Genomic DNA, 22,605 nt, shown 5'->3' with positions numbered 1-22,605 from the left:
TATAGATGCCAAAAGTTCATGGGGCACCAACCTTGTTTTGAGATAAATGTCTTTATTTGCGATGTCTTGGATAAATACTCCAGTACCCACAATCCCACAGTGATTCCTCCTGGTTGGTGGAACTCATGCTGGTGAGGAGGAGCTGCCGGGAGCTGCTTGCATGATCCCATAGATGATCCGTCATGCGCATGCCCAAGATGATAATCCTGTTTTACAAAGATTTACGACACTGCACGAATCAAGATCTGTTCCATACTTCTGCTGTTAGCTGAACATTAGTTTACTTAACAGCTAATTTGGCTAACCGCTAGCTGACAGCTTGACTCAGTCTAAAATGTTGTTCACTCAAACTAAACACCGGCTGAAGCTGTTAAATATTTTAACTGTTATTTTCAGGTTTTATTTTGAGGGTCTTTTAAAGTTATTACATGCTGTCTCAACTAGCAGCTAGCCGAATTAGCTATTGGCTAAACTAAAGCTTCCTTTATTCAGTGGTGTGTGCGCGGTGGCTTATGGCAGTGGTTCCCAACCTTTTTTCCTTGGCGCCTATGGGATCATGTCTAAGAGAAGCAGATTTTTCCAGACTTCAATGGGAGAAATGAATGGGGAAATTTACTTCTGGAACCAAGGTCTCTCGGAGGAGGGTCGGGACTGCTGCGCTCTATAGAGCCCTCATCGTCAGCCCAACCCATCATGGCTGAGACCACGGTACTTCTTTTGCAGCCCCACAATTTATCTATTACTGTTAATCTATTTCAACCATACTTTTAGCTGACTATTATAACCATGTATTCATTACAGTATGTTAAAGCTAACTAGCTTTGTAAAATATATGTGGAATAAACAGTTGTAAATATTTACAACTGTTTATTCCTCAAATTAATCTCCAATATAATGCTGTAGCCTACTCTGAGCAAATGTATGGGATTATTTTATTTTTGTGCTTTTTTTTTTTTAATTCCAAGCAAAACTTCTCAAGTATCAAATAAAATTACTAACTCTCAAGCAAAAAATTGATAAACCTTGCAAACAAAACTTGTGTATTTGTAAACTATTGGTCTTTTATTCATTTGGTAATATGTCCTTTTACTACTGCCCTGTAATTTTTTTTTTTTAAACATTGTTTTACTGTAATTATATTTTAAAATGCACTTAATATAAACACTTACATTCACCATTGTTTGGTTCATTATAGAATACAGGAAATAAGGTTGAGACTATAATGCTTTAATTTAATTTTTTTTTTTTTTACAAATCATATCTACATAATGGATATTTGAACATATTTTGCTGGGGCCCTGTTGGTAGAAGCTCTGGTAAAAGAAGTTGGAACTCAGTGTCAGTCATTTATCACAAGATGAGGATCGGTTTTATTTTTTATTTTTTCAATCACCAACAATACACAAACATACTAAGTAATTATGTATATATTTCACATATTCAGTTTCACCTAAGGCAAACTGTATTTCTTTGCTGGCTTGTGTCTGCAACGGCACTTCGGAGGGTGGTGTAGGAATATTGCACACAACTCCTAGACTCTTGGGATCATCTGGTCTCCTGAGCTCACTGGTGGCTCACCGCTCTAGTCTAGACAACAGCGTTTTCTGCAGGACAGCTTCTTTGAAGGGCTGGGATGTGGCTGTAGTCCTTCACATCCTTGACTTCTTATTGTAGATCTTGAAGGAACCTTATTAGATTAGTGTTTGAATTTTGCTCAATGGTAAAAAATAAATAAAGCCATTGCACTCTAGGAAGATTTTTCTAGCTTTCATAATCACTACTCTATCACTTATTTCTGAAATAGTATTGATCACTTTCTAGATTCCTACCTCTGTGTTGACTATGTGTAAAGTACAATATGTCTTCATGTTGAACTTACTAAAATGAGCCATCTGCTTTTCCTTTGGGTAATCTGCCAAGGTAGTCCAGGGCAGCCAACAGGACCCATGCTTCATCAGCCATGCACATCACATCAATGATCACTAAGCAAAGTATTTGTCAAGGGCCTGGTGTGATAGTTACGCTACATAGTTTGGACAGTAATTACAATATGCATTAATTCTAAATATTGGTGAAATTTAAAGTGTTAAAATAGACAAAAATATCTATACGGTTGTCTGCCATCTTGCAGCAATACAATAAAAGAAGAAACTGTGTACAGGTGGAACATTACCTAATGTATGTGTCAACCTCTAGATAGAATACATTATATTCACAGCTTCTACATTGTACAACTTAACCAATACCCTAGTATTGTGTATTATCAGACCAATATCAACCACAACAATTTGTAGTTGGCTGGATAATAATTTGTCATAATAGACTATATAGCTTCATTACAGACCTACCTAGGACAACATTGTAGCTCTGTTCGGGTCCTGCAGATCTCTCAATTTTTCATTGTTTCACAGAGGATAATAAATACAGCGACATTGAGTAAGGCTACTAAGCCTACTAAATGCGGATGCAGGAAGCGACCACCAAAGACGGGTTGGAGAGAACAAAATTACTGATACTGAGAAAGACTCCACAAGTGTGAGTTGATTGACATAAAGTTGCCACTTTATTCGAAGCCAATGTTTAAAACACCTGTTCGTACACAATATGTTTTCTTTCCAAGTTTGTTGAGCTATTTACTTTTTGTATTTCCTGGCACGAGTTACGTGTTTGTATTTATACTTGACGGTTGTGCTTGTGTAGACAATTTTATGTACCGCCATTATTGTTGAATAGATTGTGAATACATATTTTTAAAATTGTATGTTTTTGTTGAGCTATTACACAATACTTTTTCTGACCTTTTTGAATCTTGGCCCTGACAAATAGCCCATATTACAAAAAAGACTAAAACTAAGACTAAAATTAATAAAAACTAATCATTTTCAAAAAATAAAAACTAAACGAGCAAACCCGCTTTTAAAACTAATTAAAAGCACTGCATTTGAAAACAGTCAAAATGAAAGAAAGCAAAACTAATAAAATGCTAAACTATAATAACCTTGTGAGGCATCGGGATATCGAATCGTTGACGGGATAATCGTAATTGAATCATAAGACCACACAGCCTTTGCGAGAGCCCTATGGAGGAAATCCAAGCCTGCTGTTTTTTTCAGCCTTTAGTGTGTTTTTTATGTAGATATGATACACCAGTAACGTCTTACTCCCATCCTAATTATCCAATGTGAGTAAAATGATGATGAAATATGATGCATTATTACAGATTTAGTCTTTTAGACTGGGGGGAAAAAAAGTGAACACCCAAAATTGGGCCAAGCTTCGGAGTATGTAGCATGTTGTGCTGCTATTTAAATGAGCAAGTAAAATTTAGAATGCATAATTTTTACTTGTAATGTTTTGTATCAATGATCTGAATATTTCTTTCACCATTATATGTAATGCCAAGTCATTACTTTTTCCTCAGCAATACCAATTGAGACTAAATACAACAAATTTTCTTTACTTTTAGATCTAGACTTTAGATTTGGAGTTTTTGTATCTTAACCCATTGTGACCGAGAAAAACGGACCATTCTTATTGCTGTATTAGCTTTAATTTTAAGTGTATTGTGGTGCAACTTATAACATGAATGGGTTCGTACCATTATTTATGAAAATGATTGTTTTCACAGGTAGATGTTAAATGAAGCTGTGTTACATGCATGCAAAGCAAAAAATAATTTCAACAGGGACAAAAAGAGAATCCACCACTACAGAGTAGAAATTGAGAAGTTGTTAGTGCAAAACTGCTATGGAGCAAAAATGTGCTGCAGGAACAGTGTCACTAAGATGGCAACCAATGTAGCAACGGTTGATGCTGTGGAAGTCGTGTTTGGAGCTGCTGTGGAGACTGATCTGAATGTCACAAAGTGAACATTCGCGCCCGCCACTTGATCCAGGTCTGGAACTCAGACACTCGGGCATAAACCTCAGGAAAACCAGCTAGGGCACAAGGTATTCCAAAACTGGTAATGCCAGCCTGGATCCACATTGAGGATTGTTTGCATTGCAAAGGTCCACCGGAATCCCTCTGAAAACGGAGACCACGCAAGCCGTGAAGTAATGCTACTGGTAACGTGCACAGAATGAGACTGGAGTTGTTAGCATAGCCAAAGATCCTTTTATACTAAAGAGTGCATTTCAAGCAGTGCCAATGGTATGAAACCGTACACACTTTCTGGGCTAGATTTATCAAGCCGTTTGGTCAAATTGGTCGCAAAGACAGACGTAACCGATGCGGGCTATTTACAAACAGGGCGCACTTAGGTAAAATCGCAGATTGTCTGCCACATGAGCGAGAAGAGACAAGTTGCGCTTTCAATATGCGTTCGTGGGAGGGTCTTGGGGAAAGTGGGAGTTTCACCCAAAAAGGTGGGAGGATAAACGCAAAGTACCCCGTAATTATATATTCCGTGGTATTTACAAAGACTGTCAGTAAGAGCGCGCCTCTATTCTGCGGGGGAAATTCTCCGCCTCTTAAAAGCAGGTCTAAACCAGCCGCAATAGAGTTTCCTCGTAGACCTTTATGCCGCTGGTGAAATGGCAACAGTAATTTGAGCAAGACGAAGACATAGGCGAGGCTGAAAATATTTTTAACACAAGAATCGCACTTTGTCAGTGAACACAACATAATTTAGCGTTACAGATCAAGCAGCCGTGCAATATTAGAGTTACTGGAAGAAATCAAAGATGACATTGAATCTCCCACTCAGCGTTCACATCCCATTCCAGCAGTTGTTAAACTCCTCGCTACATTACAAATATTGGCATCAGGATCATTTCAAACAGTCATAGCATCAGCAGTGGGAATATCGCAGTCTGCACTCAGCCATATCATAGCACCAGTACCGCTTTGCTACAGCACAATTTACGGTATAGTGGGTGGAGAAAGACGCTGATTGCCTGATGGGTGTCAGGGTTGATAAATACTACGCAAACTGTGGAAGCATAGCGTGCGCTATTACCGACCTCGCATAAACAGACGCAGCGCAAACTGCGCTAGTGTTAGTAAATCAGGCCCTCAGTCTCCTAAATGGAAAGTTATATTTGAATAATGTTATGTTCTTTTGCTTATGTTATATATTTACACCGCTGAAAGACATATTTAGCATCACGGAAATTAGTTTTGTCGGGCCGTTCATGAACATTGGCTGACGTTCTGTGTTGCCAAATCTTGCGAGAGTTTGGTCCTGAGACAGAAACAGGTCTCAAACAAAGTTATTTTTCTCCTGATGTCTGCCATTTTAGTGTCAGAATGTTCTGGAGATATGTTGCTTGTGAGAAATGGGTCCAATATCTACTTTGGTGACTATGGAACAAAAGGATCGCTCATAATCTGTGTTCACGTTCACTTCTCCCATTGGAATCAATACACTTGGGCCTGCCGCTAGTCTCCTAAAGAGGCGTGGCAGTGGCGGTGCCCACATGACACAGATACAGGAAACTACCTCAAGTTGGGGAGTCTCGGTTCTAAACCGTCTCTGGCATAGCACATTCACATTATGGTGCGGAAATTGGTAAGCAGGTATATAATAAGTGATAGTGTTTTATCTAAATCTATTAGTATAGCACGACAGATATATTCAAATATGACAACCATTTATTATTCTAACCTGGCATGCTCCTTTTGTTCTCTTGTCCTGCACAAATCATTTTGCCAGTGATATTGATTTGTTGGCAGTTGAAACTGCACTGCTTTTCTCCAATGACAGGAATCTGAACCTCCTGCAGTGTGTCAAAGGCTACGTTGGGCTCTGTGGGAGAGAGGAGTCAGCACATCTTCTGACAATGTAATAGTTTTCTGCCCAATGAACATGAATTTGTTCATTTGACAGTGCAACCTGTACCTGAGTTGCCAAGAAAGGGATGGAGAGAGGAAAAGAGGGTGATAGAGCAGATTTACTGTCAGGAAACAAGACTAATGCCTAATATCCTAATATTCTTCTGTAGCTGTGTGCCTGTGCATTCTGTGTGGGGTACGAGCCTCTCTCATGCTTGTCAGGCATGGCACAAGCATGCAATTTTATACATACTGTTGGGACCAGAACAGTCCGGAAATCCCACTTGGGCTCTGATGTCCAATCATACTTCTGTGGTGACTGGCGCGTTGACATTTTTCAGGAGGTGTGAGATGCGTCTATCACTCCAGCAAATCATCTGTGCAGCTCTGCAGAAGCTTTTCAGCCAAGCAGACAGGTCTGATGTAGTAAGTGAAATGGACAGTGCTGCTGAGCTTCATTAGGGCAATGTCGTTTAAAAATTTGGTGTTGTTGTCAGGATGGACGATGATCTGGGACACGGTCTGGCTCACTTCATGAACATTAGGGCCAGACTGAGTCACTCTCAAAATAAAGAAATTAATACCATGATAACATCTAAATAAATGTTGATAGATGTAGCGTTATAGTTAAAAAAATAAACAAAAAAGCAACCCAGCTTCCCTGGCCTAAATAGACAGAAATAATAACAATACATATAAACCATGATAATATCTCGTGAATGTTGATTAAAACAGCGGTTATAGGGCTAAAATACCAATAATAAAACTGTCACAGATTTCGAGTGTTTTTTCTTTCGTCGATATTCAGCAGTGAGGGATTAATATGAATGTCTAACGGACGGACCCCCTCGTTGAAAAACAACGCCAAGGGTACACCTCTTTCATTGAAACTTGACGCCAGGGTTCCTTGACCATGCGTCATACATTTGACAAGTAGGGTGTGAGACTGTTCCCGAGCAAGAACAATCTTTGAGTTTTGTTGGTGGCCATGATGTTGTGGCCCTCTTCCCCATGGGGTTCGGGAAAAGTTTGATTGTCCAGCTCGCTCCGTTAGTGGTGAAGGAGTTGGCTAAGGCGAACGCTAGCGATGCTAAGCAGACGTCACGACCAAACGTTAGCGATTTGTTATGGCAGATCCAGAGTGGCCCTGGGCATATCCAATAGTTTTAAACTTCAACAGAGTACCCGCCTTTAACCCTTACGTTTCCTCCCGTCGACCATGCACTTGTTGTCCTCCCTGCTCAAAATTGACCCGGTCTGTTTTGCCAGTTTATAAAGCATGAAGTATAAATTATTACCCAATTCTGTTACATCTTCTTAGCCAACTTCTTTCCAACCTATTACCACTAGTTTTACACTTATGTTTTTAATATATGGTCAAAAAAACGCATTTATGTAAAATTATACGTAATTTCTGAGTTAAAAAAAGAAGCTGAAATTATGAATTATTTTGACTAACAGTTTCAATCAACAGGAACATATGCTGGTTATCACAGACTGGTATAAGTCAAAGTTTAGTCAGGATACGGTTTTGAAACTATTTCAATTTTTTTTTTTTAATGGCAGCCAATAATCACACTTGTCCTCTGTTTTGCCTATTAAAGTATACATTCTATTTTACACCTTCTTGACAACTTCATTCCAACTCATTACCACTATTTTTACACTTATTTTTGGAATTTATGGTAAATAAACTTAAAGGAGAACTCCAGGCAATTTTTACGTTAATCTTGTTCGCAATATGTATAGGAGTACTGTCGATAGCAAAAGAAACGAGCCGAATCGGTGCTAGCAACATGGAGCTGCTGCAGCTAATGCCGAGAGCTCCCACTCAGCTAAAACGGCAGTTATGGGGGCATAAGATAAAGAGTGTCTTTGTGCCTCTTAACAGACAAAAAATGCAATTAAAATGTCTGTGCAACATGAACGGGGCCCTTACATGACAACAAGATGCGTTTAGCAACTTAGCCATTGTTTAAATTCACCTACCCTCTTAGCTGCTAGCTGCCTTCTGGGATGAGTGAGTGTGTTCAGCCAGGCTCCGGTAATAATCATCGCAGCAGTTCCATGTGTATGTGTAGCATATATATCCATTTTGTGTGCTGTCGTTGGTGAATATGAGTCTCTGCAGTGGCGAATTGCGTGGTAGTTTCCTTAGCCAGGCTAGCAGCCCCGACCGGGCATCCTTCTTTCCTCCCCCGCCTACCTCGCCGCCGACAACAATCCACAGGCGCCTGCTGGTCTGGTTGATGTCCTCCAGAGGACACTTCATGCTTTCACGGCGAAATTTTGAAGTTTATTCCCCTCTCAAAAATAGGTAATTGAGCACTGTAGTGGTTATGATCATATCAGAGACTATGTAACTACATGGAAACAGACCAAATGATGCCTGTTTCTTGTAAAGTAACTAGCATTACAGAAAGCTGTAGCCTTGCACTGAAGCCCCGTGGGAATTCAGTTGTAGCAGGAAAAGGTAAACAACGGAGCGTAGTATGTGAAGAGTAAAGAACGGAGGTGTTCACAAGGGAAGAAGCTTGGAGTAACGTAACTATGGAGCTAGAGCTAATCTTCCATAACGCAATTCGTAATAGTATTACAAGAAACCGGCATCATTTGGTCTGTTTCCATGTAGTTACATAGTCACTGATAGGATCACTTCAGTGCTCAATTACCTATTTATGAGGGGGGAATAAACTTCAAAATTTCGCCGTGAAAGCATGAACTGTCCTCTGGAAGACATCCACCAGCGGCAGGCGAGGGAAGCGGGGAGGAAGTAGAAGGATGCCCGGTCGGGACTGCTAGCTTTATGTTAAGAGGCATAAAGACACTCTTTATCTTATGCCCCCATAACTGCCGTTTTAGCTGAGTGGGAGCTCTCGGCATTAGCTGCAGCAGCTCCGTGTTGCTAGCACCGATTTGGCTCGTGTTTTTTTTGCTATCGACAGTACTCGTATACATATAGAGATCAAGATTAACGTAAAAATTGCCCGGAGTTCTCCTTTTTAATTTAATGAAATGATACCTAATTTTTGGAGTAAAATAAGCATAAATTATCAATTATTTTCATTATAGTTATGATCAGATGAATCTGTTTATGGATAATCACTGACTGGTATAGATTAGTGATTTGTCAGGTTACTGGTTTGAAATCATTTTATTATTTTTAATGGCAGCCAATAATCACACCTGGTGTCTTCCCAGGTCAAAAGTGACCTGGTCTGCTTTGCGTGTTTATAAAGCATACAATTATAATGTATCACTCAATTCTGTGTTACTACTTTTATCCAACTTTATTCCAACTCATCACAACTTTACACTTAATTTTTCCATTTATGGTCAACAGACCTCCTTTACATGAAATGATACCCAATTTCTGAGTAAAATGAGGATCATCAATCATTAGTTGTTTTGGATTGATGGCTGGTATGTGACAATTATTAGCCAGATCAAAATTAACTGATGCAATTGTATTCACAAACAACGGAGAGCTAACAAAAAGGAAAAAAATTATTTACGGAAGACAGTCTTGTCTCCATTTAGGAAAAGACAAATCAAAGGTGTTATAACAACAAGTTTACAAAGTTTGTGTGCATACGCACAGTTAAATAAGTAAAATTGTGTGTGTGCGTGTGACCTTAACCACCATGATCATGCATGTAACTGTTAAGTCTCAATCAACCGATTACCTCCAACACTGGAAATACCAGCAGTACCAATTCAGACTAAAGCCATTTATTTATTCATCAGATTTGGAGTCTTATTTTAACCCATTGTGACCGATAAAGACAAACAGATGATTATTGTCTTATTTTTATTTCCTTTAGTATTAAGTATATTGTGGTGCAAATGATAACATGAATGGCTTTATGCCATTATTTCTGAAAAAATGATCGGTATTACAGAGAGGATATATGTTAAATGAAGTTTGTGTTGCATTAAAATAGGCCATTCAAAGAAATGTTACAACAGAGACAAAACCATGCTTCAAAGCTACAGTGTGGCGACACTTTCACCAAACAAACTCCGCTAGAATCATTATGATGTTATAAATATAATCTTTGTCAAATTATTTAAAAGACAAGATATCCCAAAACCACAGAAGAAAGTGAGAAGTTGTAAGTTGAAACCTGTGCTATGGCGCTACAATGTGCTGCAGGAACAGTGTCACTAAGATGACAACCATTGTAAGTTCAGTTGCAACAGTTGATGGTGTGGAAGTTGCGTTTGGAGCTGCTGTGGAAGTTGCGTTTGGAGCTGCTGTGGAAGTTGCGTTTGGAGCTGCTGGAAGCTGCTGTGGAAGTTGCGTTTGGAGCTGCTGTGGAAGTTGCGTTTGGAGCTGCTGTGGAAGTTGCGTTTGGAGCTGCTGTGGAAGTTGCGTTTGGAGCTGCTGTGGAAGTTGCGTTTGGAGCTGCTGTGGAAGCTGCTGTGGAAGTTGCGTTTGGAGCTGCTGTGGAAGTTGCGTTTGGAGCTGCTGTGGTGGGCGCTGCTGTGGAAGTTGCTGTGGAAGTTGCGTTTGGAGCTGCTGTGGAAGTTGTGTTTGGAGCTGCTGTGGAAGTTGCGTTTGGAGCTGCTGTGGTTGCATTTCCAGAGACAGAGCTGCGACACACAAAGCTGTTGTCCTGGTCGGTGCCACTGGATCTGAATGTCACAAAGTGAACATTCGCGCCCATCACTTGATCCATGATCCAAGTCTGGAACTCAGACACTCGTGCATAAACCTCAGGAAAACCAGCTACGGCACATGGTAGTCCAAAACTGGTAATGCCAGCCTGGATCCACATTGAGGATTGTTTGCATTGCAAAGGTCCACCGGAATCCCCCTGAAAACGGAGAGACAAAACCCAAACTGTTAATTAATGCTGCAAAATGAGACTGTAGTGGTCTTCTCTAGCCTGGCACACTCTCACTGACTAACATTTTAAGAAGAAAAACAAATCAAAAGTATTCAGTACAGCTGCTTCAAATATTACAATTGGTTATTTTAACCTGGCATGCTCCTTTGTTCTCTTGTCCTGCACAAATCATTTTGTCAGAGATGTTTGCTTCTTGTATTGGGAGGTAGTTGCAACTGCACTGCTTTTCTCCAATGACAGGAATCTGAACCTCCTGCAGTGAGTCAAAGGCGGTACTAGGGGCTCTGTGGGAGAGAGGGAAGGACATTTTTGTTTTTTGGCGTATCTCTTGTCAAAAACGTTTGTTGATCAAAGCCCAACTAGACCTTGTGGAGTCTTCTGACAATGCAATACTTCCTGTATCATATACATGAATTTGTTCATGAGACAGTGCACCCTGTACCTGAGTTGTCAACTATGCGATAGAACAGGAGGGTGATAGAGGATTAATTGCCAGGAAACAAGATTGTAATTTCCCCAGTGGGGATCAATAAACCGTATAAATTAAATTAAAAAAATTAAATTAAGATAAGAGTCTAAAGTAATGCTAGCAGCTCTGTAAAGCTTAATTTATGTTCGCCGCGGTGTTCCAGGCGTGAGGTGCGTGCACCATAAAATGACATCACCACAGCTGTCGTTTCTGCATTTACTATGGACCCCACACAACTTCTAGGCAAGACCTGCCCTTCAATAGCATTCACACACTACTGTTGGCCAGACATCCATGCTTACGCAATGACCAATCAGCTACCCTAACCTTAACCACTCAAGGTCAATGCCTAACCCCAACCAATCAAACTGCTTCTTAGGGCAGTACATTCATAATAACGCATTGTTTCCAGCGCGAAGGCTCCGCAAGCAGTCGCGGCGCATGGTTGTGCAGCTCTGAATTTTTGTAATCTGGTGTGCTGCGCTTTTAGTTCAATACATTTTGCTAGAGAGTGTGGAAAAACATGAGAGATTGTTTTCTCAAAGCTAAAAAAAAACTCTTCATGGAAAGTGTTCTTCAGTGTTACAGGCAGACAGTAATTTCGATTTGGAGATAAACAACAGTCACATTAATGATTACCGTAGATAATTGTAATGTTTTGCAGTACATCTGTGTTTAACATGGATGTGTTTACTACTGTTGCCAGGCAGCCTGCTTTCCTTTACTTCCAGTCTCTTCTTCTCTACTACTTCTTGCTAATTTACAGATATTTTTGTCTGTACGCCCTCTGGTGTTTCGGAGAATACTGCAAAGAACAATGCGTTGAGCATAAATGTCTCTGTGCATGCTAAATCCTAATGTCAATATGTTAACATGCTCACAATGACAATACAGTAACATGATGATTAGCAGTTACTTTATTGGGTTGTGATGCCAATACTCACCATCCTTTCCAAGTCTGCCCCAGCCAGTGGCCCAGCAGGGGGTGGAGTTGTAAAACTGGCTGAAGTTACTTGCCAGGCAGACAGGTCTGATGTAGTTAGTGAAATTGACAGGGCTGCTGAGCTTCATTAGGGCAATGTCGTTGTTGAACGGCATATTGTTGTACTCGGGATGGACGATGATCTGGGACACGGTGCGGTTCACCTCATGAACATTGGGGCCAGACTGAGTCTCTCTTCCGAAGTAGAGAATCCATACACTAGGAAGGTGTCTGGATGAATTCAAAAAAAGACTAATTATGAAGAAAACTAACAGGTTGCATCAAGTTTTATCAGAACTAGACTGGTGGTGTATCAGTAACAGTGTATCATCCTCAGTTCAGTAAAAGCAGACTGCTAAAAAAAAAAAGCAAAGCAAGAGACTGACCCCCACCACTCTACTCCGGTTTTCCAAGAAAGGACAGAACTAGACTCAACATAAGAAGCCCAGAGGACCTGAGCTGACTTAAACCATGTCTTGGGTGCACTTTTTCTAATCTGAATCCATAACTTAAAGAAGTGGCTAACAACTCAGCAATGTCAACATTACTTTAGGCACTAAAGCCCTATTCACACGGGATAAGTATTACCTGGTGACCTCCAGTCATTTGTAATAATTGCGGAGGTTATCTGTGATCTTAATCCCGTGCGAATCGGTCATGTCTGTAATTTGTAAAGTAATAATTCCCCCGCAAATGACCTACCATATTTCGCCGAAAACGGAGGTCCTGTGATAATATTAGTCCCGTGCGAATCTGCATCTCTGATTTGTCCAGGATTTGGTGGGGCTTTTTTGTTTTTTCAAGGTACCTATTTCCTTCTTTTGCGCCTTTTTATCCATCTTTCGCGAAGAATGGAGGGTGCGTTGGAGTGTTTTGACAGTGTTTTGGGTGCTGGATCATGTTGCTATACATCATATACAATTTGCAGAAAGAGAGAGATGAAAACCACCACAAGTGCGAAGACAAAAATAATGATTAGGCGATGGATGACATGTATAGCAGCATGCGGTTAGTATATTTTTTATGTTTGTATCATACATCTAGAGCAGGGGTCGGCAACCTTAGGCACGCGTGCCACCATGGGCACGAGGGACCTTAACCAATGGCACACTGGCAATATGTGTGCAAGAGAGTTATTGGTGTGTTGAAATCATGGTTGAAATGCTGAAGTACTCTCTCATCCGCATGCCAAATTACAACGTTCACAGTTGCGCGACCTCATAGGTGCCGATACCGTGGGTGCTCCGGAGCTCGAGCACCCACGGAAAATACTGAGCACCCACGTGTGCCAGACTGCCAGTTCATTTTTACATTAATTTAATATTAAACATTGCAGGTGGTGCTAAGTGGAGCGTCTGACATAGTGTGATTGGTCATGGCGGTGGCATTGATTTATAATTTCCCACAAAGCTGATTAAACTTCTCATCTCCAATCCTATCTGTATCTGTGAGAAGTGGCGCTGTCCTGAGTTTACGGCTTTAGTATGGCGTGTGTGTTCGTGTCGGCCGCTGTCCATTTCCTAAGGTTCTGAAATGCAAACATTTTTGACAACTTTTTTTTTGAAAGGAGGAAAACATCAATCGGCGCCTGTGCGTGACCTGTTATTTACGGTAGTCTGACTCATATCTCTGACCGGGAACAATACAAAGAGGATTACCAACGGCTGCTGGGGCAGATGAACTAACGCTAGTCTTGTTACTGTAAGGAGGCTACAATTAAACCTTCGTGAGTTAAAAGCCAATACTTATCAATGCACTCACCTGTGTAGACCGGCATAAACGTGTAGAAAGCGATATTTCAATATGCTCTGTCTGCTCAGTCCACCGCGCTGTTTTACGCAAACGCAGCTCTATACTCTGCAAATAGCACATTTTTACAAAATAAGCTAAAACAAAAGCTGTCGGTTTGTAGTCTGTTTCTTAGTTTGCAGGGAATCTTGAAATTTGGACAAATTCTTATAAACTTAAGCTGTCTGAAGAAACCATCTGCTCCACTGGAGCAGTAAATATGGATGCATTTTAAGACCAAAACAAATACATGTGGCTACTTAATATGCACGTGAATGACGCAATCGTTATGTTCGTGTTCTTCATTCTCGATAATGATGCTGGTTGTGTTATAATTATTTTGCCACAGCATCGTTTCATTATCAGTCCATTCATTATTAAAGCTAGGCTTTTCCACAACTTTTCGCTTCAGGCTCTTTGACAGTGATATTTTTGTCAGCCCATTTTCCACCAATCAGGACTGCATACTAAAACCATGTTTCAATAATAATAATAATAATAATAATAATAATAATAATAATAATAATAATAATAATAATAATAATAATAATAATAATTACAAGGTCCTGATTATGAGAAATAAATGTTATCAAATGTTGCTATGGAATAAAATTACAGATTCCCTGGATATTACATTTTGATGTGATGTCATAATAAAATGTAATGTTAACATGGCACACTAATAAACAAGAAATTTTGAAAAGGGCACTTAATATCAAAAAGGTTGCCGACCCCTGATCTAGAGATAATGACAAGACCTCTCCAAACAATAGATTTTAACCTAGTGAAATGTTTGGTTTTATCCATCTAACCGGACCCTGCTTGACACCACCCGGAGAAAAAAGTGAGAGAAAGAAATAGGAGAGGTCGCAGTTCGGACGATGACTGACTACCCGGTTGAGATTGTGTGTGTCCTCGAGATCTGACCACACACAAACACACGTAGCAGAGCTACCCACACCCATGTTTCTACTGTTGCTTAATGTCAGTAAATTTGAGTAAAATCATAGGCTTCGCTTATCCTGTTCGAATGCGCCAGATGAAAATCAGACGTGGGTGGGTAATTTATAATTCACACGAGGTCCCTAGGTAATACTTATCCCGTGCGAATAGGGCTTAAATTTGCTGCCATCTTGTCTCTCCTGCTCTGTGTTCTTTGTGCTCTGCCTGTGGTGTCTGTTTCACTATTGTATAGTTAGGGAAATAGTATGTTGCTTGTTATCGTCCTAGCAATGTTTTTGTTCATGTCCACAATGTATGGCTTTGTTATTACACCCTGTTTATCTGGTCGGACAGTTCAGCTGTGTGTGTATTTGTGTTGATCTCACCCAACTGTTCTTGTTTTTATGTTATTGTCTGTTAGCATTAGTATAATCAACTTTTATTGTATAGGGCCACATGTGTATGTATTATTGATAGCTTAATCGTTTTATCTCATTTTAGGATGAGCTCTTACCACCAGTCCAGGGACAGCGGATGTAAAATAGCCTTCAGGCTAATTCTGGCACATTTTACTTTTATGTATTAGTGTGCATTGTCCCTGCCAAATAAACCTGAAATGAATGAATGAATAAATAAATACATTTCAGGTTGGATCAGACTTAAATTGCCATGGGTTGCTCTGTGCAGAAATTGGATCAAACCTCAGGACCTGAAGGGATCAAAAACAGTCACAGCAACATGCTGTTAATTTGGTCAGGCAGTCGAATCTTTCAGTTGGTTTCAGTTGAGTGTTGTAGTAGCTAGTAACCACAAGAAGCACAGTTGTTGTTGTTCTTGTTGGAGCATTATCTATCTGCACTCTTTTTATTATTAAAGCTGTTTTGTTATCATTGCTGTATGATTTAGTAGAATTTAGTTTTTCTGCGAGCATACAGCTAAGTAAGCTAACTAACACAGGCTAATGGTCTGCATTGTTGCTAATACAACATTCTAAGCTAACATGTCAAATTACTGTTGGTCAAAGAAACGGTTATGTGTTTTACTCTTTTCACTTATGGACTCTGGTGAATGTTTACCAGAGTCATTATAACCTAAAGATCAAAATGGGTTAACTGACCCAAATGTCAACAATGGTGTCGGTTTTACCTCCGTTAAAGGTGCTCTAAGCGATGTTGGGTGACATCACGTCTTGTTGACGTTCGAAGTATTGTCAAACAAAATGGAGGCTAGCTCGCCCCTCCCTCCTCCTTCTCATCCTGTCCCCTCCCTTCCGTGCACTAACCCCCCAACCCCCACCCCCAAATCCTTCTGGTCGGTTATTGGCTGGAACATGGTTTATGTTTCGGGGTGCAGGTTGGCGCAGTTTGTTTTTGTTGCCGTTTGTGGAGCCTGGGCTGTCCACAGAGACCGCATTTTTTTACAGTGTGTTCAGGGGACAGGCAGCTAGCAGATAATGAGGAGAGGTTTGCTCTATGTGACAAAAAATGTTGTAGCCTAAAAAACACGTGACATCGCTTAGAGCACCTTTAACACAGCTCATTTGTCTACTATTATAGACATGACTAACTCATGTATGTGTTGTTTATGTGCATTGTAGCCCCAGAAAAACAATTGTACTGTTCTAACAAAGAAAAGTTAGACTCCTGTAATGGTGACGTAAACCAGGCAATGGCTACCAATTTTATATTCGCTAATAGTGAAGAGTGACTTTGTTCCTATCATAGGGTTTCCCATCACCAAGTTCAGTAAGGCAACAGATGCAGGTGCTAGGAGTTTCTCTTACATTATGATGCAGTGGGCTGCTGTGAGTACCCACTGGGCACTGATGAGGGTCCCTCCACAGATGTGAATCGCTGCAAAATTAATGTGAATGCTGACCTGCCAGGGCCATGCCCCAGCTGTGGCATTCTCACCACCCACTATCCTTGTGTTCAGACGTGCCAGCCCACAATCTGACAGAGCAAAGACATTGGTGTGTCAATACACATGATGTTAATTGAGGCTGTATCATATGTGAAGTTAAAAGTGTTTTCATTTGTAGCTGTGTTCATTGTTGTTACAGTGCATCTCTGGAATATATAACATGGGACTGTGCTTACCCTGAGCCTTTGACCCTGTAGGAAAGAGATAAATAGTTGGTGACATCTGTATGACTCAGTGTTTGTGTGTTTAATGTTAGACCTAGCAAACCTTTCCAAAGTTTGACTCAATGTGGCGCTGTATTTGATCTCTGCCATGCAAACGAAATGCTGACATTTAATAAGTTGTGCAAAAATTATAGAAGGCAAGTTTTACATCAGTGGACAGTTATATTAATTCCAGAGGTGGTCAAAAGAGTACACTTACTCTCACGCTCCTGGTAAAACTAAAGATTGAAATCTCATGGCCAAAATTCCAAATGAGTTGTTTTTGTTTATCATGCTTTTTCGTAACCAAATTGATTAGTCTTAATTGCTGAAGACTGTAGCTCGGAGGCTTCCCCAGGGTTACTAGTGGAGTGTTTTATTTAATATTTTAAATCCAGTTTTATAACAAATTAAGAAAGGGAATTAAAAAAATGGGCAAGATGGACTGTCTCCATCCCAAGATTTTTCTGATTAAAGTACAAAAAACCATTGACAATCTGGTTCCCAGTCTAAATGTTTAGAGGTTTGTTGTTATTTGCCGTGACTATGCATAATATTGATGTTTGTTGGTAATGTGGAAGAAAAAGTTCTTTCAGGTCCAATTCTGTGGCTGGTTCAGATGAGTTTTATTCACTGCACAGTGGAGACAGAAGTTCACAAGAAGATGTATAATTCACTCTGACTAGAGTAAGTTTCTGACCAGGTTTTATACAAAGTTACAGGAAACCCAGGTCTGGCAGGGTCAGACCTGGGTTACCTGACACCGTTAAACACTTCTTTTGTCAATTTAAACCAAGCCAGTCCATGCAGGTGATGGTCACGACAACCCAGGAGCAATGCATACTAATTACCTCAAGTACTGGAAATTACCTCAAGTACTGGAAATAGGTGGGGTGGTTAACACTAATATTCAGTGAACAGCTAATGTTGTTCAACACTCCTGTCCAGGGGGTCCGTTTCAGAAAGCAGGTTTAGTGAAAACTGAGTTTGTTAACCCTGAGATGAGGGAAACTCTGGGCTTTCTGTTTCAGAAAGAGAGGTAACTTAACCTCCGAGTCAGTTACTATGGTAACCGAGTCTCTGAACCTAACCTGGTCGGGAGCAGGTTTTCTTCAATAAACCTCAAGTTTCTCTCAGTCTCCTCCCTCTGACACAGCACTCTTTCATTTCCTCATTCATTCAGTATATCAGGTGCATTTTAGTGCAGTTTATCTGCATGAATAAAAAAATAGGGTTGGTTTATTAAGTATGTTAGGGAGACTATACTTTTTATTTTTTTATTTTTTCTCAAAACATGGCATTTCCTTTTGTCAACGATCCCGTTGATGAAGAAGCTGTATTACTTTTCAGGCAGTTAAACACATGTCAGGAGATGATATTGAGGCCCCAACTATAGATGCATTTTCATTTCCAGATACTAGCCTACCTATTTGAACGGTATCGTTTTTCTTCCAGGTCTATCAGTTATGTAGCCTACATAACCTTATCCGTCCTCGTATCGCTAACGTCGCCCATCGTGGACATGCTCTTAAATCCCAGCAGATTCCTTGTGTCGCATTACGTTTTTTTGCAAACGGCTGTTTTATTTACAACATTGGTGATGCGGAGCAGGTTAGTAAAGCCACTGTAGCAAAGCGGCATCAGAAGAGTGTGACTCGCTCTGAAACGTTTTTTGAATGTTTTTGTAGTATTCCCTGGACACAAACCAGTAAGAGCCATTAAAAAGGAGTTCCACAGGATTGCAGGTGAATGATGTAAACTCATTGAAATAAAAGATTATTGTAGGATTGCACCTAAATGAAATAGATTATAGGTTCAGTAGGCGGCTACCATTTCACCAGTAATATTATACTTATGATTAAATACGATATTAATACACTATATTGGAACTTATAATTTTCTCCCACGCAAATTCTCTCTCTTTTGCAGCAGCCGCTGTGTTGGTTTTTTAACAAAATATATGTTCAAACTCACTGTATGTACGCATGAGTATTTCTGCCGACCAGTTTGTTTTGTGGTTGTTACCATGGTGAATCGTAGTATCATGGCCCCATTCATGCTGCCTTGTTATAGTGGTGTGCACGTGTTTAACTCTGAGTGAACCTACTTGGAGTTGATTGAACCAACTCAAATCAGCTGTTCTGGAACCGAAAACTCAGAGTTCCCCATCTCAGGGTAAATCAACTCAGAATTCAGGTTTAGACTCAAGTTTGTTAAACCTCCTTCCTGAAACTAGCTCCTGCTGTCCACAACCATAACTAGTGTTTGGTAGCTACTTGAATTCCTCATTTTCTAGTAGGCTCTACTGCAGTTTGAAATGCAGGCTACAGAAGGCCGCTTAAAAAAAAAAAAAAAAAAAAACAGGTGCCTCAGTGTTCCCATCCATGTGCACAAAAGTTCGGTTCACTTTAGGTGACCCAAATATAGGAAGTGAACCAAAAACTGAAAATTTACTAGCCTGCAATTTCAACCTTGCACACAATTTAGGGACTTGTATATGATTTAAAGGACCATAACTTTCAAATCCATAACCAATATGACTGTACATCACTGTGTTACGACACATCCAAATATCTCATCTAGGCCGCCCCCTACTTTACTCTGTCTTGTCAGTCAATTTATGAACTTATTTTATAGTACACTAATGATAAAATCACTAATTATAATATTGCTAATATGTTGTAAGCATTTAAAACATGTAATTGTTTAACAGTAAAATAACTGATAATTAAAGTTTAATTAACTATAATTTTACACTTTAGTAAAGATGGTTTTAAAAAACTGTTTCCCATTGTTTTAACTGTGTTTAAAAGAAACAGGAATTTCAACATAAAACGATCCAGCACCAAATCTGCAGGTACATTCTTAAAAATGACCATAAAGTCGGATCAAAACCTCTCTAACACTGTTAACAAAAACTTTAAAAGAGAGGCTGTATTGGTTTGACAAGTTGGTTTGAGAATAAACTAGTAACTCAGTATAAAAGCTCACCTTGCCCAGTGAGGACCGCACACATCAGCAGTATCCTTCCAGTCCAGGCTGCCATCATGTGCTGTCACGAACTTCTTGTCTTCAGTAAGCGCAGAGAGTCCTGCTGATTTAGCTTTTATCTAATAAGTACAGTGACCCCTCCCTAGGGGTGTGTGTGTGTGTGTGTGTGTATGTGTATGTGTATTTGGTGTTCCTTGTTCCTGCTCTTTTTGGCATAATGGCTGGCAAAGTGTTGAGAGCAAGCTGTTTCCAGTCATACCGCAACAAACTCCCAGAAAACTGCAGGTCCACTGCAACTATTAGTTCTTTTAAATTGAGGCTGAAACCTTTTCTGTTTGAAGCTGCGTTTTATGGTACGATTTCATGTGACAAATAAAATGTATTTATTATAATTGTTAATTTCTTGCACTGTAACTTTAATTCAAAAGTGTGTGTGTATTTTTATGTCAGGAAAGTACAATGGTATGATATATTGCAGGTCTCAGCTGTGTTGCTAACATGTTGCTAATACAACATTGCTAACATGTCACATTACGTTTTGTCAAAGTAACGGTTATGTGTTTTACCCTTTTCTCTTTTACTCTCATGGACTCTGGTGTATGTTTACCATATTACAACCTAAAGATCAAAATGGACAGAGCTTGAATATTATAGATATAACTAACACATTTGTGTTTTATGTTCATTGTAGCTGTAACTGACTCACCTATTGGAAAAGTGTCCTTTAACTCATCCGTTTGTAAGATCCGTGCTCTATTTCAATGTGATTTTGTTTCTGTTTCACCTGGAATAGCTCATTGAAAAAATCATGTAAGCAGTTTATGCTGGAAAAAGGTTTGGACTCTCCCACAAAAATTCCTTTTTGTCAATAAGGTTAAAGAAGTTTCATTCAAAATGATTGATCGGGGCTATCCGGTTAGATCCTTTTTTTTTTCTTTTTTGTCAACTTCAAAAATGATATTGACCTGAGATGTGCCTTCTATGACTCTCATACTGAAACTGTTGCATCTGTTCTGGAGATGTATACATACCCACAAACTGTGGCAAGATATTTGTAGATTTGTCTTGAATAATATTACCTGTAACTTTTGAACTTTTACTGGAAAATGTAATATTTGGTTTTGTCAGATATACTATACATGAGAGAGAATATTTTCTTATCAATCTCATAATAATCTTTGCAAAGTTTTAGATTCATAAATGTAAATTTGCCAAAATAAAACCTTACTTTATTGTATTCAAAAAGACAAATGGAGCTATACATTAATTACTTCATCAAAAAAAAAAGCCATTAAAACTAAGATTGTGCTCCCTGTTTAAGGTTTTAAATTAATTTTATTCTCATTTCTTTGCTGACCTTTTGTGGCACACTACTACGCTGTGACAATTTGAGTGAGTGTGTCAGAGTTGGGCAGAGGTTGAGGGAGACATGAACGGAGCGCTGTAGCGTCTGTCTGCACGCAGAGCAAGAGCTTTTCAGAGGGCACATGAATAAACTGTGTGAGAAGGGTTATTATTGCACGTTAATATGGATAAAAGCAAACCTGCAAATGCATTTTATTGAGCACGGAATAGGTTTTTGTTTTCTCTGTGCTCAAAACGGTTCACACAATTAACAATTACTTGCTCAGGAATGAGGCACATATATAACTCCATACATAAGGAAGTCTAATCAGTCAACAATATCTGTATTGTTTTTTTAGTCAGTGATTAAAATGTAATGTGTCAAATGTAGTTTTATTTGGTTGCTTGTTAACATCCACTTCCTAATTTTTTCACGGACCCCCATACATTCATGATATGGAGAGGTGGAAAGTAACTCTGTATGTGTAACTGTCCATAAAATATGCCCAGCAGCACCTTTTTTAAATGTAAGTAATTAACACGTTATATCTCGTTTATTCGGTCCGTACAAAAACCAAGGTGTTAAAAAAATGACCCCTTGTGGTCTTCATCACTGTACAATCTCATTCCTTTTTAGAGACTAATGAAACTACTTTTTCTATCCTGTCTGTTTTGAAACATTTTTAACTAGATGTTAGGTTGAATAATGCCAGGTGAAGGTAGACTTTCTGGTTAGATTACAGACTTCTCCGTCAGCAAGGTTTGTTTCGTCAGTGCATAAAGGTAAGATGCTCAATGATTTAGAATAACACCTTTTTAGATTTCTGGAAATTTAAAGGTCAGACTTGAAACAAGTACAGTCCTGCTGTCTCTCTAACTGTTGAATGAGTTAACACACATATTGAAAATGTGTATATTGAAAAATCGGTTCCCTTGGGTTGCTGCTGTTTATAGTGGCCCATTATGGTCTATCCAGGATATGTTCATTCTGTCTTATTTTTGCCATGAATTATAGGCTGCTTATGTCCAAACTAATGTTGAGCTCGTGAGCAGGCGTGTGCAAAGGCACGGTACATTATATGCAGTCACAGCCTGCATGTATTAGGAGAGCTCAGTGCCCTACGCTCTATTGTAGTTTATCATTCACTTAAGTTCTATTAAATGATATATTTTAATGTGACCTTTCCAATATTTTAAGCAATGCTTGAGCCCTACTGTGGTCTTACAGTGTGTCATACTTAACCTTAACCACCATGATCATGCATGTAACTGTTATGTCTCAATCAACTGATGTAGCTTACTGTAACACTTTCCAGTTACTCCCAACACTGGAAA

At 39.5% G+C, this 22,605-nt stretch overlaps 1 protein-coding gene and 1 pseudogene across 1 annotated transcript; both read right to left on the bottom strand.

Moving 5' to 3' along the window:
* Window positions 1-3,745: 3,745 nt before the first annotated feature.
* Window positions 3,746-8,047, bottom strand: LOC120551634 (annotated as a pseudogene).
* Window positions 8,048-10,379: 2,332 nt separating this feature from the next.
* LOC120551012 (testisin-like) lies at window positions 10,380-20,004 on the bottom strand. Its single transcript, XM_039788104.1, has 5 exons — window positions 19,927-20,004; window positions 16,909-16,923; window positions 16,593-16,761; window positions 12,042-12,310; window positions 10,380-10,595 (listed from the first exon to the last, which is right to left on the bottom strand). Exons 1-5 carry the CDS (start codon window positions 19,982-19,984, stop codon window positions 10,495-10,497), a joined length of 612 nt encoding a protein of 203 aa, XP_039644038.1. The 5' UTR covers window positions 19,985-20,004; the 3' UTR covers window positions 10,380-10,494.
* Between the last annotated feature and the right edge of the window lie 2,601 nt (window positions 20,005-22,605).

This window comes from Perca fluviatilis, chromosome 21 (assembly GCF_010015445.1).
Source record: "Perca fluviatilis chromosome 21, GENO_Pfluv_1.0, whole genome shotgun sequence".
Taxonomy (NCBI): Eukaryota; Metazoa; Chordata; class Actinopteri; order Perciformes; family Percidae; genus Perca; species Perca fluviatilis.
This window is presented reverse-complemented; position numbering and strand designations above follow the sequence as displayed.

Excerpts from the sequence above, each read along its gene's own strand:
- LOC120551012 (XM_039788104.1), bottom strand. The coding sequence starts at position 19,984 with ATGATGGCAGCCTGGACTGGAAGGATACTGCTGATGTGTGCGGTCCTC. Across the intron at positions 12,311-16,592 it reads GCAGCCCACTGCATCATAAT|ACACCTTCCTAGTGTATGGA; the intron begins GTAAGAGAAACT and ends GAATTCATCCAG. Across the intron at positions 10,596-12,041 it reads GGGCAGACTTGGAAAGGATG|GGGGATTCCGGTGGACCTTT; the intron begins GTGAGTATTGGC and ends CTCCGTTTTCAG.